This window comes from Hippopotamus amphibius, chromosome 3 (assembly GCF_030028045.1).
Source record: "Hippopotamus amphibius kiboko isolate mHipAmp2 chromosome 3, mHipAmp2.hap2, whole genome shotgun sequence".
NCBI classification, from domain to species: domain Eukaryota; kingdom Metazoa; phylum Chordata; class Mammalia; order Artiodactyla; family Hippopotamidae; genus Hippopotamus; species Hippopotamus amphibius.
Window position 1 is genome coordinate 125,031,991 of NC_080188.1, and position 17,898 is coordinate 125,049,888.

At 57.2% G+C, this 17,898-nt stretch overlaps 1 protein-coding gene across 2 annotated transcripts in view; it reads right to left on the minus strand.

The window, feature by feature from the left end:
* Positions 1-17,898, minus strand: part of MACROD1 (mono-ADP ribosylhydrolase 1) — a 148,475-nt gene that overhangs the window by 124,915 nt on the left and 5,662 nt on the right. For both annotated transcript variants that reach the window (XM_057726792.1, XM_057726793.1), the window contains exons 2-3: positions 12,989-13,090; positions 12,247-12,363 (exon numbers count right to left, since the gene is read on the minus strand). In XM_057726792.1, coding sequence (XP_057582775.1) covers positions 12,247-12,363; positions 12,989-13,090 — 219 coding nt within the window. The remainder of the gene's footprint in view (positions 1-12,246; positions 12,364-12,988; positions 13,091-17,898) is intronic.

Genomic DNA, 17,898 nt, shown 5'->3' on the forward strand with positions numbered 1-17,898 from the left:
CTGCCTGGAGACACGTCACTTAACATCCCAGCACCACTGCTTCCCATCCTGAGAAGCGGGAATCCTAAAAGCCACCTCCCAGGTCATTGTTATAATGATTATCCTGGGCTCAGAGAGCTGCTGGACCAGGAGTGGACCGTGGTCTGGGGCTGTGGGGCAGGAGGCTGGGCCAGGTCTGAGGGCAAAGTGCCAGGGGCAGGCCTGCCAGCCAGAGGGCAGCCAGAGGGGAGGAGGCCTGTCTGGAGACAGAAGGATGGTCAAAATGACCCCAACGGTCCCTTCCACGCAAAGATGAAACTGGGAAGGGAGACAGGGCATCCAGTCCCTAAAAAATCCCACCCTCAGGGCAAATCCACTGTGCAGCCAACAGGTCCACAGACAAGGGGAAGGGAGGGACCCCCTCCCCCTGGAGGCTGTGGGGACCCCCTCTCAGAAGTCACTCCTCCTCCTTCTCCAAGATTAAAGCCCATCGAGACATGGAATTAGCCACAAGCTCAGCCCACAAAGAGGTGGAGAGAAGTGAGAATCTTCTACCCAAGGATGCCCCCTGCAAAGGGGCCCCCAGAGTCTCTGTGGGAACACGAGAGGTGGGGAGCCGGGGTGCCAGCCCACGGGAGCCTGGGGTGGGCTCCGAGGGGCTCTCCAGGCTGGCTGTGGGGCTGAGAGGCGGCGTGTGCATGGAGAGCCTCTGTAGCCCTGGAATTTATGCAGCTGCCTGTGTGATTCCTAAGGTGAGACGAATCTCCAGGCTGCTTTTCTCAGCGGGAACAAGTCTTTTCTTCAAATCGATGCTGACACATTTTTAAACTCCCATATTAAGGAGGGAAAGATTTTGCCGGCCCCCTGGGGGCAACACTTATTAGTCACTGGCTCATCTGAGAGAAATCACAGTGGCAGATCCAGTGGGCCTGCACGAGGCCAAGAGGCCCAGAGGCCAGGCTGCTGACAAGGGAATGGACAGCGACAAACAAGAGGGCAGAGGGGCCTCCCACGTCTTGGAGCAAATCACTTAGAGACGGGGCTCTGGAGCAAGAGATGAAGCGTCTGTAGGGGGAATAAAGAAGAGTTGGCAAGGGTGATAGAGGGAGAGGATGGAGGGGAAAGGGAAAGAGTAGAAAGGAAGAGAAAGAGGCAGTAAGCTGATATACAAATGGCTTTCCAAGTTTAGAGTTACAGAACCTAAAATCTTCTTTCCCATTTTGCTATAGCTGCCAGGAAGCTCAAGGCCACTTTTCATATTCAGTTGCAATAGACTTGTTCCGATGGCCTAGTCTTGAAGTGTCTTCTGGGCGGAACCAAGGTGAGTGCCAGGAGCCAAGCTGCCCAAGCAGCTTCCAAGAGCATAAAATACAAGGGCAGGTATGAACCGTGGGCCCTCAGTAGACCAGACACTAGCATCCCATGGCAGGAGGTAGGGCTGAGCAGACCCAAGAACCAGGCAAGAGGCTGGTGGTTCTGAAAGCACGTGCAAAGAGCATTCAGGCCAAAGGGTCCCTGGTGTGGCCAAGAGCATGGGGCACATTCTTATCGGACGCCCAGGTCAGCGTCCTCCTTGTCACTTGTTTCTTTTTATTCCTGTTTTAATCCTTCCCCGGTTTTATGATACCTGTTTTTCAATGGAAATAGGTAGGTTAAACATTCTAAAAAATCAATTCCAGCTCAAACGCCCACTTGCTCGGTGATAACATCACCATTTATTGAGTTCCAACGACTTGCCAGGCATTTCCGTGTGTCTCCATCCTCCAAACCATCTTTACAGACGAGGAAACCAAGGCTCAGAGGGGAGGTGTGTCCCGCTCAAGGTCATAAGAGCTCCTAAGTGGCCACGGCAGCCCTGGCCCCTGACGTGCCCCCACTCCCACCCCCTGAGCCCCAGAGCCCAGCACCCTGTTCTACACACCAAAGGGGGCTCCCATCTGCCTTGTTGGGAGGGAGATGAGGCTGAGTCAAGGTCAAGGTCAGGGAGGCTGAGAGGTGATCAGGTGACCCATAGAATTCCATCCCCTCCCTGCCAAGCCCCAAGGCTTCAGCTGCAACCTGCCTGCCCCACCTCTGTGTGACCCATGAGCCTCACCAGAAAGGTCCCCGCTGGCTGCCAGGCAGACCTTAGCTCCTTTGACAAAGCTGTAAAGCTCCCGTCACAAATGTCAATTCTGGGCCATTTGCTTCGTAGATGTTAATGTTCCTGTTTCTCCTCAACATCCTCAGCAAGGTAGCTCTTGCTTTTCAAAAGGGATGTGGCGTTTGATGATGTTTAAACCTACGTGAAATACAGCCAGGCGGCAGTAATAAAACAGACGCGAGCCCTGCTGGCAGGGGGATGGCTGACAGCCGGGCCTCTCTCTTCCCACATGCTACGCAGCCACCACCAACGCAGCTTCGCTCCTATTTTTATGGCAATCACAACGTCCGGAGAGGGGGAGGAAGCAGCGATGGGGAGCGGAGGGTGGGGGCTGCTGTGCAAGGACCACTTGTGGCCGCTGGACAGGGGGCGTGGCTGATGGGGTTTCAATGCACCAAGGCCGGTGATGCCGGCCGGCTGTGTTGCCAGCTAAGCCCCACTTCCACCCTCTCAGGGCCACCCGGGCTCACTGTCAAACCCGGCTCCACGTCCCAGTACCTGTCCTCCCTGGGGGCTGCAGCCCAAGCTCCTAGTCCCCAAGTCCTCACTGGCTCCTGACACTCCCACGGGGACATAAATAGCTGCGGTCCCTCCCCTGCCCCGTGTGCAGGCAGCAGGAGTCCCCCCACTGTGCCCACCGGGCAGCCTGCTTCCATCCAGCGCTCCTCGGCCGAGATGACGCGTTAGTTCCTGTCCTTTTGTGTTCCTCCTGTGGAACTGCTGTGCAGACATTCTCGGGCGGCCCCCACCACAGATGAGCACTGGCTGTGTAGCAGCCCTGGCCAGGGATGGAGACTCAGAGTCAGTGGACCCTGCCCCTGCCCTCCAGGGACTCCGGTCTAGTGGGTGGTGCAGTGAGATACTTCACTAATAAGAACAGCATTTATCATTCACTGAGCCCCTCCAATGCGCAAGGCATTACATGCACTAATTCATTTTTTCCTCTTTAACCTCCCATGAGGTGCACATGCGGAAACTGAGGACCGGAGAAGCACCTCGTGGAAGTGGATTTTGCCCCAATCTATTTTGTGAGCAGCCTCCGAGGCCGGCTCGTGCCACACCCTTGGGGACCCTCCAGCCCGGGCCTGACCCCACCCCACCCCCAGGACAGCTGCACCCTTTCCATAAATGATCAATCAAGATTACAGGGGGGAATTCCCTGGTGGTCTAGTGGTTAGGACTCCTCGCTTTCACTGAGGAGGGCAAGGGTTTGATCCCTGGTCAGGGAACTAAGATCCCACGAGCCTCTTGGTGCGGCCAAAAAAGGAGAAAAAAAAAAAGGATTGCAGGGAATGGGAACCTGTGATGCGGTCACTGCAGCCACGTGAAACACGGCTGCCAGCAGGGCCTGGGGAAGCATCAGCACAAATAATTTACAAGATAAATAAATAAGCCCAAAAGGTAAGCTTCTGAAATGCAAGAAGACCCCGAGGAGGGGAGAGGAAGGGAGCTGGAGGCTGCAGGTGGCTTCAGCTCTGCCAGCTCAGGCTCAGCTGAGGCCGCCAAGCTCTGAAGCAGAGCTTCTGTCAACACCCTCCCCGCCCCAGCCCCCCAGGGAAGAGGACCATCCCCTGTCCTGGGCTGTTCCCGTGTGGCACACACACCATTCCCGACAGAAGGCAGAGCGGACACTGACAGCCCTGCCACAGAGGGGAGGGGAGCTAGCCCACCTGCCCTGCGTGCTCATGGGCAGGAGACCCCAAATCCAAAAGATGGAGGGTCAGGAAGGGCCCTCCTCAGCCTGCCTGGGCCCAGCAAGTGCTCAGCTCACCACAGAGAGGACAGGAAGGCGGTGCCCTCAGCATCCCCTGCTGGTGTACAGCAGGACCGCTTCCATGGAAGCAGCAACAGCAGCGGGCGCAGAGCTGGCATTTCTTGGGTTTCCTCTATCCCAGATGTCATCATGCTGAGTGAATTATCTCCTTTCAAATTCATGACAACCCAGGACATGGGTCCTAGTTCACTTTTATCCCCACTTTACAGACGAGAAAACTGAGGCTCAGAAAGGTGAAGGAGCTTGCCTGAGGCCACACAGCGGGTGCACAGTGGAGCTGGGACTCATACCCAGGACTCCAACTCCCAACCTCAATGTCCTGTGACAGAGATCCCAGAGCAGGTGGGCTGTCTAGAGATTGGGAGATGAGGAAGAGGGGGCTGGATCCTTTGACTCTCTTTCAGGTCATATTATGTCCTAGAGGCCACCCCAAGTTGGGACCAAGTCCAGGTCTCACCCAGAAGTCCCCAAAGGCAGGCTCTGGTGTGTGTGTGAGCCCACCCTAGGAGTCTGGAGAGAGCAGATTCATCTCAACACCCCCACAAACAGCACTGTCCACACAGAGCTGCGTGTTGAGAGGAAGGGAAGGGGACCCCAGTTCCTAGGGGGGCATCCATGGCTTTCACGTGCTGTGCCAGACCCCCTTCACCTCCTACGGACACAGGGTACCCATGCGTTAAACAGCAGACAAGCCACAGCCTCCTGGGGAGGCCCGAAGCTGGCTGGACAGCCCTTTGCCAAGGCGCTGGCGGATCATTCCGGGAGAGCAAGCCAAGGGCTGCAGATCCAGCCCTTTTCATGCTTGGCCAATTTAATGGTCCCCATTAATTTCAAAACACACACATTCCCACAAGCTCCGGCCTCCTCAGCTGAGTGCTCGGGGTGGAGAGCACATCAGGGACACAGGCCGGCACACAGGTGTGGGTGCTGAAGCCAGGCAGCCTCAAGGACAAGATGAGCTGGACAGAAAGGGCCCCTCAGCAGGGGGTGGTGGACAGCGGACCCTACCATTTGTCTGATGTGATGGGGAGAAAAAGGTCCAGGAAAAAGGGCAGTGCTGGGAATTAGGAAGGCCTGCTTTGCTGCTTCCCTGCTATGTGGCCCCTGAGCAGGTCACCATCCCTCTCTGGGCTTCAGATGCTCCCCTGTCTTCCCCACAAGACTACAAATCCCTTGGGTGCAGGCACTGGGTCACTGAGCCTCACACCGAGCCAGGAACCTCACGAGCAGCCCTCACAAGCAGCAGTCTGCCACTGTCCTCACCTGCATGTTGCATCAGTCCCTTCCAGCCCTGGCTTCTATGACCAACCAAGAGGGGCTGCATAGGGTCTCGGCTGGGGCAGGAGGAGGGGCCCCAGAGGGGATCACTGGTGCATCCAGTCCCTCCTGCTCTCTGACCAACTCGCAAGGACATCTGATCGCTCATTCACTCAACAAACGTTTACTGAGTCTCAGGTCAAAGGGTTATCGGGTCCAAGGTCCATGGCCCACCGTCACGTTCCCTATGGAAGGACGGGAACAATCTGACTAGTGAAGAGAAACTTGGCAGAAGACCTTGGGGCAGAAGGACCTTCCAGGATCCTCGAGTCCCGCCCATTGGCCAGAGCTCAGCTCACTGGACCAGGCCCTGCGAGCCCTCAGGGAATCTCAATAATTCAGGAGGGATCCATCATTTATGAATTTACGTAACCGCCTCTCGACCTTGTGGAAATGAGCCTCCCTCCTCCTGCAGTGCTGGAAATCATCAGGCCTTGGCACTGTCTCCAGTGTCCTGGGCTTTCTGATGTGGGCAGAGGGCTACCTGCACCCCAGGCCTCCCTGTTGCCCTCCCAATCCGCTCTGCCCTCACCCCCAGACAGGACTCAGAGGGAGCTTCTGAAAAAGCAAACCCCTCTCGGAATACGGGAATATGTGTATAAAAACAGATGGTTGAACTTGGTGTATCCCCAAAAAAATAATAAATTAAAAAAAAAAAAAAAAAAGCAAACCCTCTCAAACTACAAGTTCAAAAGATGAGGGTTTGATTCCTGGCTCGGCCTTTTACCCACCACCGTGGCCCCATACGTGCCTCAGTCTTCTCATCCTAAACTGGGGGAATATTAGTACCTGCCTCAGAAATGAGGTGCTGTGTGCAGTGTGGGGGCAGCCCCTGGCCCAGAGAGAACATGCAATAACACGCTGCCCCCACCCAGAAGCAGGGCTTAGTGGGGGCGCTCGGGGTAGGCACTGGGCACGGGATCACCAAACAGCCACAGGAGCTGGAGCCCACCACAAGCTACCCTTAAAAAAGGGGTGGGAGGGACTTCCCTGGTGGCGCAGTGGTTAAGAATCCGCCTGCCAATACAGGGGACACGGGTCTGATCCCTGATCCGGGAAGATCCCACATGCGACTAAGCCCGTGCACCACAACTATTGAATCTGCGCTCTAGAGCCTGTGAGCTACAACTACTGAGATCACATGCTGCATCTACTGAAGCCCGTGAGCCTAGAACCTGTGCTCTGAAATAGGAGAAGCCATGCACCTCAAGGAAGAGTAGCCCCCGCTCGCCACAACTAGAGAAAAGCTTGTGCACAGCAATGAAGACCCAACACAGCCAAAATTAATTAATTAATTAATTACTTTTTAAAAAGGGGGGTGGGGGGGAGGATTTCCTGGAGGATCTGGAGTCTGGCAAACCTCCCTACCTGTGCTACTACTGTTTAGCTGTGTAGCCTTAGATAAGTTGTTTCAAGACTCTGAACCTCAGTTTCCCATTGACACCATGGGGCTGATATAACACCAGGAGGCCTGGAGAGGTAGCATGGGGTGTGGACACAGCCTAGACCTGGTGGGAGACCCTCAGCTCAGGACCCACCACGGCTCATTCCAAGCCACCCAGAGCTTCCCCGGAGTCCCATCCACCTAACCCCTCCCTGCCAGTGCTCTCCCTCTCTCTTCTTGTCCAACTTCTGACTCAGATCCCCACTTCTCAGCTTAATAGCTGCCTCCTCCAGGCAGTCTTCCAGATTGTCTCCTACCCCTGCAGATGTAACTCCCATCCCTCATACGCTTTGTTGTCCCTTTCCATTCGTATGTTTCACCCTGCATTTGGGAATTGAGATTGAGTCTTCTGCAGCCCAGAGCCTACCCCAATGCCTGGTGCACAAAAGGCCTGCCATGTACATCTGCTGAACGAATGAATGAAAGACTACACATGAGTTCAAATTCCGACTCAGTCACCTGCCAAGCTGGGCCATGTTATCACCTTCTCTGAGCCTCAGTTTGACTGATCACTGAAAATGGGGGATCAGAGTCCTGCCTGCTCTGCAGGGACGCCAAGTGGTCAGCGTGGAGGGAGGGGCTGGGTCCCAGGGAGTCTTCCGCAGCTCACAGGTTCCCACCCACCATCCTTGCCCACTGCGGAGAGGTTGCTGCTGAAAGCGGCTGCAGAGGCCCAGCCGGCAAGCCTCAGAAAACACATTTAAATCTGAAGTGACAGATAAAACGATTTACGGCGACAGTTTAGCATCAGATCACTTCCCACAAGGCAGTCGGCGTTCCTCGGCCCCCCTGCTTGCTAGTCCATCAAGGCGGTCTCTAAATCACTGACTCCGAGCAGTGGCCCAGGGACAGCCAGGGGGCCAGGCTCCTCTGGGCCCTCCCGGCAGCAGAAGGGAGGAAGCAATGGCTTTGGCTGGCTTGCGGGGAGGCGGGTGACAGAAGCAGCTGGCAGGTTTTCACAAATCAAAGCCCCAAGACTTAAGGAAACAGAGCACCACTTCATGCCTTATTTTAAATAAATAAGCAGCTTAAAAAACTCCCGGTGAGGCCAGCTTGTCGCTGTGAAACACGGCTTCCCACCCATTCCGCACAGCCCAGCCCGCATGCCGGGGCCCCTCAAAGGCTCCCCTGACCCGCCTCGCCTCCTGCCACCGCCTTGCAGAATTAATTGGTCCCTGAGGCGACGCGTGGCACTCTGTTCAGACCTCACTTCCAGTGCTTTGTCACATTATATTCTACTTAGTTGCTCTCACGCTGACTTTCCAAACTAATTTACAGGGGCTTCCTATGTGCCAGGCCCTGGGTCCAGTGCCGGACGGGCCAGAGCTCATGTCATCCTCACGTCCACCCTGGGGTGGGGCCGACAATGCTCCACTTTTCAGATGGGGAAATAGGGGCTTGGAGATGCCTGACTGGAGGCCACAGCACGGCCAGCAGGAACACTGGGATTCCCACCTAGCTCCTGGCCTCTGTGCCCACGGCCCTGATTCACTGGCCTGGGACAGCTTTGCAGTGAAAGCTTCCTTCTGTCTTTGCACAAAGCATCACATTCATCCCTGCTCTGTCCCATTATGCCCTGAAGACCAAAGCCGGCAGCGGGACCCTGGACTGGCCAAGAATGGGGGTCTTTCTTTGTGTCGGTACATTTCCTGCCTGGGACTCAGCTGTCTGTCAGGAACTAGGGGCCCACAAACACAGGCTTGGTAAGCTGGGAAACTCAAGGGCATGGAAGGGACCCTGTCAAGGTCATGCTGCCTCCCTCCATAGTCCCTCCCCAGATCCCATGGCAAAGAGAAGACACAAACACTCCAGAAGCTGATGCACAACACTCCCTGCCCCGGGTGGAAGGCCCCAGACTCAAGCTTTCTCTGGAGGAGGTGCCAGGCCTGGCTCTCCCCAGACACAGCTTGGGAGACGTGGGGCCGAGCTGGAGAGGCAGGCGCTGCCCCAGAGAATCTCCTCCTCCAGAATGGGGGCTGCAGGGGCTCCCTGGCTTATTTCGTCAGCGTGGCAGCCCAATTTAATTAAGATGGATGCAGTGCGCCCCTGTGGGCAGGAGCCGCGGCCAGCACAGATGGCAGGAGCCTGGGACTCTCCAGGCTCTGCCCGAGCAAGCAGCCTCGGCCGGCAGCCACTGGGGCAAGACCAAGGATGGACCAGGGAGGCCTGCACTGCACCTGGGGGCTTGAGGGGGCTTGGTCCTATCCCCTGTGGCCTCATGCCCTGCCACCAGCTAGGCAAACACCCTTCTACTCTCTGTCCCAGCCCTGCCCCCACATACCATATAATGCACGCACGTCACCCTATAGACACAACAAATCACACACACATCCGTTATCACAGGCACATACATAGCACATCCACCCCAATCACATACCAAATACCAACAGAGGGGGGTAAAAACCAGTCCTGGACTTCAAATGCCAGGGGAACAGTTGGGAAATTGAGTCTGCTTTTCCAAAGTCCTGAGCGAAGCCATGGTGGAGTCACTCTGCGGGAAGCAGAGGAGTGAGGGGGCAGGCAGGGAGGACACGCAGCCCCTGCCCTCTCCAAGGACCCCCAGGGTCCTCCCTAGGGATGGAAAGAGAGCCCGCGGGGCTGGAGACACCCCTGAGCCACAGATCTTCAGGATGGAGGGGTTCTGGGGCTGTTGACCCCTTTCTTGCACAGGCCCTTCCCAGCCCCCCTCCATGGTCCCTGCAGCTGGAGCGAGGCCCAGGCAGCGATGGCATCTTCCCTACCCTTCCCCATTTGGCCTCAGGGACAAAGAGAGACTCCCCCAACCCCCCAAAAATCCAGAAGCTCCACCGTGGACCTCAAGACCCCAGCCCTGTCCAACCCACACGGCTCCCCATGGGCCACCGACCCCGGGGAGGCCAACACTGCCCTTGACTTCAAAAATAAAATTTTAAAAATTCCCACCCGAGATCATTGCTCGCTCTTTTTCCCCATTGTGGTGGCTCGGCGGTCGCCGCGGAGGAGCAATTATTCACGGCTAATGATTATAATCAAGTCAAATAGAATTTAATGGACACGTATTCTCTTCCTGCTTGAAACTTTACATATGAATTAAGCACATATGGGTTTCACGAGGCACAGACCAGATTTATGCAGCCCCGAAAAGCCCTCCGTTGCCGCGACTTTTATTCCCCTAATAAACAGGCTGATTTACGGGCGCTGCTGGGCGCGGGAACCACGATCTCTGCTGCCCCCTGGTGGGCAGTGGCCTCAGCTGCGCCAAGGCCATGGGGGGCCCCAGTGAGGATGCTGGAGGGTACCCAAATCACCAAGGACCCCCAAGGTCTGATCAGTGCTCAGGCCACTCAAACACCGGCCGGGAAAACCTGGAGGAGGGTCTGCAGGGGACACAGGCTCTGTGTGGAAGCTCTGAGTCCAGGACCCGCCTCACCTGTTTTATAGAGTTCCAGGCAGGTTCTGGGTGCTCCCTGCTATGAGACTCTTTCTAGAAAAAAAGGAGATTCCAGAAAGACACACCAAGACGTACTGCATAAACTGAGGCAGGCAGGGGGAGGCATAAACTGCTCATTTGTAGGAGGTACCCAGCATCCCTGGGCCGGGGTTGATGTCCAGAGTGACGCTGGTGGCATCAAATCCAGCACTGACAACAGCGGCAGGTGCTAAGGACTCCGTTCACACCAGGGGCTGTGTGGGCATCACAGTTCATGGGCATCAGCTCCTAATATTCCCAAATATCCAATGGGTGGGTTTCCCACCATCCCCATCATGCAAGCCCCGGCAGGTACGTGGAGAAGGGGAGTCCCCAGAGAGGTAGGGCAAACACTGCCACCCCCAGCGGACCACACGGAGCCAGGACCAAAGTGCTTTCCTGAGCGCGAGGGGCTGACAGAGCCACTGCACTCGGAGTCTGGCCAGGCACAAGGGCACTTAGGAGGAGCCATTAATCATGCCTGCAGCCCCACGAGCAGCCTTCAAAGCCCTCACCCCACTCCATCTGCATCGCGTCAACACCCTGCCTTGGTCCCCACACCCTCCCTCCTGGCTGCCAACCATCAACCTGGCTGGGAAGGAGCTGATAAGATGCCCTACTTTTCCCTCTGGCCACTTTGCAGCTCAGGAAGAAAAGTACCAGCGGGGCGCCTCCTACACCCTTGCCAGTGACTGACAGGGCCAGGGGCACCGGGCAGGGCAGCCTTGCAGGCCTGCGGCAACGTCCCTTCAGCCAGGGCTCCAAGGCTTGGTCCTTCCACCCCAGGCCAGCCTTCCGGGGTCCAGGCAGCAAGAAGACCCTTCTCTCCTAGGCCACTATGACTTGACTTGTCTTAGCCCCGTGTCTCCCCAGATGGGGACTCTGCTGCCACCCACCATCCTAGTGGCCCAAGAGAAACACATCAGAAGCACCAGCAGAAACCCAAAGGTGACCCCACCACCCCCTACTCCAAGTCAGAACTCCTGCCTTCCTGTGACTGGTCACCTGTGCGCCGAGACAGGCAACGTGGGGGGAGGGAACACCCCTGTGGCCATGCAGTTCTGCGACCATCAGCGGGGAGACACGCAGAGCAACACAACTGCCGGAAACGCAGCCCAGACCACAGACAAGCAGGCCCAGAGTGGCTGAGTGGCCACCTCGCCCCCTGGGCGCTCGAGCCCAGTCACTTAGCAAGAACAGCATGGGTACCATCCAGAGTCCCTTGGCCACTCCACGCCCTGGCTGGCCTGGGGTTAGCCAATGGCTGCAAGCCCAAGGGTGAGTCTAAGCAGACCTGAGATGTTCCTGGGGGTGCCTGAGACTGTGCAGGTGGGGAGGGGGCTAGCACAGTGGTGTTTCCCTAGGAGTCGAAGCCCAGGACATGAGGGTCTGCCCAGGTCTGCGAAACTTTCTCCAAGAAGGAGGCTCCTTCCTCCCAGGACGCTTGGCAGCCACAGTGGGGGGAGTGAGCCCCCACTCGCCCTTGTCCCGAGAACCACCTGGGCACAAGGTAGACTTGACCGCCCCTTGACACCCCACTCCTGACCTCGGCCAGACAACCACCACCTGGGAGGAGAGCAGGCAGCTTCCTCCCTCTCCCAAGAGGGGAGAGAAACAGCAGACTCCCCAACACATCACAAGAAACTGCCAAACCAGCAAGAGCCGCCGCAAGAAGCTGACATGGGTGCAGGGGCCTCTGCCCCACCCTCCTTCTGATGTGCTCCCCAACGTGCTCCCTTGCACGCCCCCGTCTGAAGTGGGGCTGGGCGGGCAGGAGGTGGAGGAAGGACAGTAGTAGTCGGGGCATCTGCCGCCCCCGAGGTCGGACTACCGGCTCTGGCCTCTGCCTTCCTGGCAGGGCAGCCCGGCGCGGTTCCAGCCGAGCTCTCTCCCTTCCCAGCCGCTAATGGGTCTCAGAGCTTCGAGGCAGCTCGGCCAAGACGCCCCGACACAGCAGGTCAGGGTTTCACGGGGAGACGAGTCCACACGGCTGACACGCTGGGCTCCCATGGCGCCAACCGGCCACTGTCATCTGGCCACCCAGGCCTCACTGGAGCCAGGTGGCGTCCACGCGTGCCTGGCACAGTGACAGGGCTGCCACCCAGATCTCTGGCTCAGGCAGGCCAAAAGCCCCCACTCACCAGCGTTGACGATGGCGTCCACCTCCAGCTTAGTGATATCACCTCGGAACAGGGAGATCTTCTCGTTGAGCTGCTTGTCCTTCTTGTACTTGGGCTCCTCCACCTTCACGGTCACCCCTGGAACAACCAGTGGCCAGGCACGGGGTCACAGGGAGGCCCCCACTGCAGAGTGACCCACCAGAGGCCACCGGTCAGGCAAGCCCCCATCAACCGCCCTCCACCTCCAGAAGCACTGGAGGACCGATGACACAGTACTGACAGCCCACACTAAGCACCTACTGTGTGCAGCACATTCATCTCCTTGAAGCTTCACAACAATGTTACACACAGGTAGAGAAGCAGTGCCACCCATCCCATTTTACACACTGGGTAACTGAGGCCTAGGATGGCTAAGTGACTCAGCCAGGGTTCCCGGTTACCAGGCCTGCAATTTGCAGGCCCTAGGTGCTCTCTAGGATGCTGTGCTACAGGCCACTACACCAAGCAGCAAATCCCAGCTCCAGTGGGATCGCGGGTCTAAGGCTCAGTTTCCCAACGATATAATGGGGATCAAAACCGAACCTGCCTCAGGCTGTGTCAATAATTAAATGAGGTGACCCTGCAAAGTCCCCCGCACATAAAAGACTCGTAAATGATACCGCCACTCTTCTTCTTGGCCTTGTTTGTACGATTCTCCCAAGACATGGGTCTGAAGGGGCCACACACCATCTGGTTGGCGGGGCCCCCCCAGCACAGGGCCTACCTTTCGCCGCCTCCTTCCACGTCGGGATCTTCTTCAGCCTGACGAAGTCCCGGCAGAAGTAATGTTCCTCCCGCTGCTTGTCACTCAGGCCCTTCAGAAACGCTGCAGGGGCGGGGTGGGGTGGGCAGGAGAGTCAGGCGGGCAGGGAGAGGAGCAGTCCAGGGGGCCTCCCCACCGCCCACAGGGCCTCATCCAAGGATGCGAAGCGGCACTGCGTGGCCATCCTCCCCGAGAGCACACGGGGAGGGGGCACGGGAGGAGGCTCCCCTAGAAGATCTTGCCCCACCCTCTTTGTTAGGAGGGGAAACTGAGGCCAATGGAGGTGGAGGGCGTCTCTCAGGCACTATAGACCCGAGTTCAGAATTCAACTCTGCCACTTTCCAGTTGCATCTACACCTCTGGGTCCCTAATACCTTCAGGTATAGAATGGGGATTAAGACAGCCCTTGCAGAATAATTTCAAGCTTACTCATACATGCTAAGGCCAGGCAGGTCGGGGGCACTGCATCGGTTATTTCATCAGTCAGTTACATCATCATCGTTGTTATTTGTAGGCAGCAGGACACAGGGAACCAGGACAATGGTCCTCCTCAAAGAGCCACAGAACCAAGCGGGTCTGATGCCTGTTTGTGACATTCCCCCTGCATTGGCAGAGGGCTCCCCGCGGTCAGATGCCCGGCTGGGGTCTCCCCCAGCGTGAATCAAGGGAGTGGTCGGAATTGTCCCCATTTTACAGATAAGGAAATGGGCTCAGGGAAGTTAGGAGGTCACCCGTGGTCATACAGCTAGTGAGTGGGAAGCCAGGCGCCCCCATCCACTCACAGACTCTGGGTCCACCCAGGCTGGTTCCCCTGCTGGGCCTGGTCTTCCCTTTGGGCGGCACCAGGCAGGGGAGCATCCCTGCAGAGCAGCGGTCCAGGCTCGCGGCTCGTGGGCTCCCCCTGCCGGCCTGAGGCCACCTGGGCAGCCGGGCTCTCAGCCCAGCATTGCTCCCCTGCACCACACACGCCCCAGGTGGAGCAGCCCCCAGCGACCACCAGCAGAGGCGGAGGCAACGAAGAGCAAAGACCACAGTCAAGGAACTCAAAAAGCATCAGAAAACGTGCAGAGGTGGGAGGGCACTTAGAGGGGGTAGTGGGAGAGGTAGGGTCTGCCTGCTGGAGCCTTCTCGGGAAAGGCCGAGAGGGACAGGTATTCAAGGGACAGGTGGGTCTCCCCACACGTGCCTTTGCCCTGCTAAAGTCAGTCCATCCAAGCCTCTGCTCCTCAAGATACCTGAGGAGCCTGGAAAAGGCCCCATTCACAGTTCAGCTCAACCCTGCAGTGAATTATTGTAAAAAACTTGTTACACCCTGAATCTGCTTCAACTCCAGCTCAAGACAGAACCACACTCTCTGGCAGCCACTTCCCACCTGCTTCCATAAACACCTACCACGCGCAGGTCCTGCATGTGGTGCTGGAGATACAACCCCCGATAATGCAGACGTGGTCCTGGCCCTCATGAAGGTACAGTCCAGCAGGGGAGACAGAGGCTGGCCAGGCTTTACACAAGCAAGCAAGCAATCCAAATTCCAAGGCGTGCTATGGAAGGGATGTTCGAGGGCTGGGAGAGGAGGTAACCGGAACCCCAGTCCAGGGGGGCTCAGCTGAGACTGGGAGCAGGAGTGGGAGGTAGCCAGGGCAGGGAAGGGTGTTCCACCAGCTGGAACAGCATGTTCAAGGTCCCGGGTGGGTCAAATCAAGGTGTGGGGCAGGGGGCAAACACAGGGGGAAAATGATGCTGAGAGGAGGCAGGGGCACCTCATCCCAGGGGCACCCAAATCAGATTAAAAACGATTCCACCAGACTGAGATTAAGAACCCCTGCCCCCACAGCAGTCCCATCCTTATTCTTTCTAAGACGCAAGGGTATCCAGTGTGGGTGGTACCCAGCGTGGACGGTCCCCTCTTTCACTAGGGTCCCTGGATGCTCACAGCCCATGTCCCTGCCCACTTCTCAAGGGTCTGCCCTCCCCATGATCTGAGAAACAGGCCAAGGGCTCCTACTTAAACGCTCCTTTCTCTGTGTGTTGGGGGTGAGGGGGATGGTGGCAGGGGGACGGTGCTGGTATTTGAAGGAACCAAAGTGCTTCTCCAAGCCTTGCTTGTCTTCTTCTGTAAAATGGGGGTATGGAATGAGAAACGTTAAATGAGAAGCAGAACAGGCTTTGCTGGGCACAGAACAAAGCTCTCAGGTGTCGGCAGACGGTACCACCGAGCAAAGATCAGGCCGGGCTCCATTCAGGCTCTGCCTCTCCCTGATGGTTTCAATACTGATCAGTCAGTTAACAGATATGCATTGAGCACCCACCATGCACAAGCCTGGGAGGCAAGGTGAGGTCTGGGGCCCGGCGGAGCAGAGGGGAGGCCAGGACAGCTTCCTGGGAGAGGTACCCCCAATTTCTCTGGTCTGCCCCAGGAGCTGCAAATCGCTAGAGAAACTCCCACCAACCAAACAGAGGCTCCCCGTAAGTTCTCCATCTCCCCCAGGCAGCCACCCCAGCTGCTGCTTTGGAAATGGGCCCCCCCGCTTCTCGCTCTCCCAAGCCTCCTCCACTCGTCCCCCCCAGCCACCCAGGTCCTCCCAGCCACCCATCCGTGGGATGCAGCTTCCTCCTCCCACCGAGCGAGGAACCACCCCCCACCTGCGCACACCTCGTTCTCCCTCCCTCAGGTCACTGGGCACGAAGCTCCTTCCTCCCAGCCGAGGCCGCCAGCTCACCTTCCCAAGGACTCACTCCTGCAGCTCCCCTCCACCAGACTGTCCTGTCTGCCCTCAAACACCTTCCCACATACCCCATCTTTTAAAACAAAGCCTTTGCTCGCCCCCCCTTCCACGCGCTGTAGCTGTGGCCTCGTCTCTCTGCCCCACTCCGCTACTGTCTACACTCCTCCCCCAACCCACCTTGCCATCAAGGCCAAGGTCAGAGGCACCGCACTGGCTGCTTGAACTCATTCAGTGGCCCTTCCTGGCCTCTCCTGTGCGCTCAGAACCCCCAACCCCTTCTTCCCTCTCGGGACCCCCGCTTTCTGATCCCAGGCTGTCTCTGGCCCTCCTCAGCCTCCTTGCTGTCTCCCCTCTTCCTTCATCTACACCCTCCCCCTGGGTGTTCACGTCAGTTCCATGCATTTGAAAACCCTCTTGACCCCGAGGCTGAACCTCCAGTCCCTCATCTCTTCTAAGCATCTGCTCCCCAAGACCCATAGCCTGCTCTCATCCCCAAATTCTCTGTGTGCAGAACTGAACTCCCGACCCCTCCATCCTTCCTCCTTCTCAGTGAATGGCCCCAGACTTTGCTGGGACCCCAAAGCAAGGGTCTTTCCTTTCTCTTCCTCCCCACTTCCATCTATCTGCAGGCTGTTGGGTTTACCCCCACAACACCATAGAAACCATGCCTCTGCTTACCCCCACCAGGGCCAAGCTTCCATCACTGATCACTCCCTAGACCCCTACTTCCAGCTGACTCCCTGTATCCAACCTATGGTCTATTTCTAACACAACAGCCCAAAGATCTCAGGAATAAAAGTCAGAAGCCGTCTCTCTGTGTAAAGCTCAGTTCAAACTCCAAGTCCTTACCCAGGCTTGGAGAGCCTGCCTCTTTCCTAACCTCCTCCCGTGCCATCCTCCCCACTGCACTTCACTCTGCTCCCAACCCCTCAGCCTTTCAGTTCCCCCAACAGTCAAGCTGTTCCCTGCCTCAGGGCCTTTGCACCTGCTGTGCCTCCTGCCTGGTCTTTACAGTCCCCTCCTCATTGCCCTCCCCCCTCCCAGAGTAGCTCCCTCCCCTACCATCTGTGCTTTGCTTGACCTTGGCCATATGGGGATCTGTCGTGTTTGTTGGATTCCCAGTACCTGGCACAGCATAAGGTATGTGTGAGTGTCCTTGGGCGTCCGTGGAATGAATCAATGAACCAAGTAGCTGAGACCTGAAGGTTGAGGTCAAGTTTGCTAAGAGGAAGGGTCTTCCAGAAGGAGGGAACAGCACACGCAAAAGCCCTGAGGCAGGAGAGAGCATTTGGGTGCGGAAATGGAGACAAACCTAGAACAGCTGGGCCGGAGAGCAAAAGCAGGGCTCTGTAGCCTCCCTGGCTTGTCTGAGGCACGTGCTGGCCCACAGCCCAGCGCTGCTGGGGTTTTGATTCTACTCTTGCTCCTTAGTCCCCCGAGGTTAGGGATCATGACCTCCCTCCATCACGTTCATGGGCAAGGCGCTCACCCTTTCAGCCTCAGTATTCTCATCTCTAGAATGGGGACAAGGCCTGCCTTCCCTGGCACCCAAGCTTGCTGTGAACGAGAAGGTGGCTGCGAAAACACAGAGGAAGCTGTCAAGTGTGATATACACATCAGATACACTCACTCCTTCCTATGAGTGAAATAAGAAGGCCCAAAGACAGCAAATGGAAACAAGACAAACGAAAACATGACAAACAAAAACAAGACAAAACCTATTTTTCCAACTTGGGACAAAGCAGGTGGAGAAGCTTTTTAAGTTATTTGGATCCCCACATTTGTCATCTTGCACAACTGTGACCAAAGACCCCCTCCGAGGCCTCGGCATGCCCAAGTGCCGGTACGCACAGCCGGCTGGACCTGCGGCCAGATTGAAAGCCCCTGCTGTGACACTGGAGGGGCTGGTCAGCCAGGCCCCAGACTGACCCCACAGGACTCCCAAGAGCGGAGTCCCTCTGGCTGGGACAAGCCCCAGGCACCCCATCTCTGGGATGCCAGAGGTAGCTCAGGTCCCCTAGCAGACACCACCTGGCAGATGTCACCACCTTGCTTTACAAAAGCAGCAGAGCAATCCGCCCTGGCCACAGGCAGGCAAAAGGAAGCCGGGGTGGGACCCAGCCCAGAGCTCTGTCCTGCACTGTC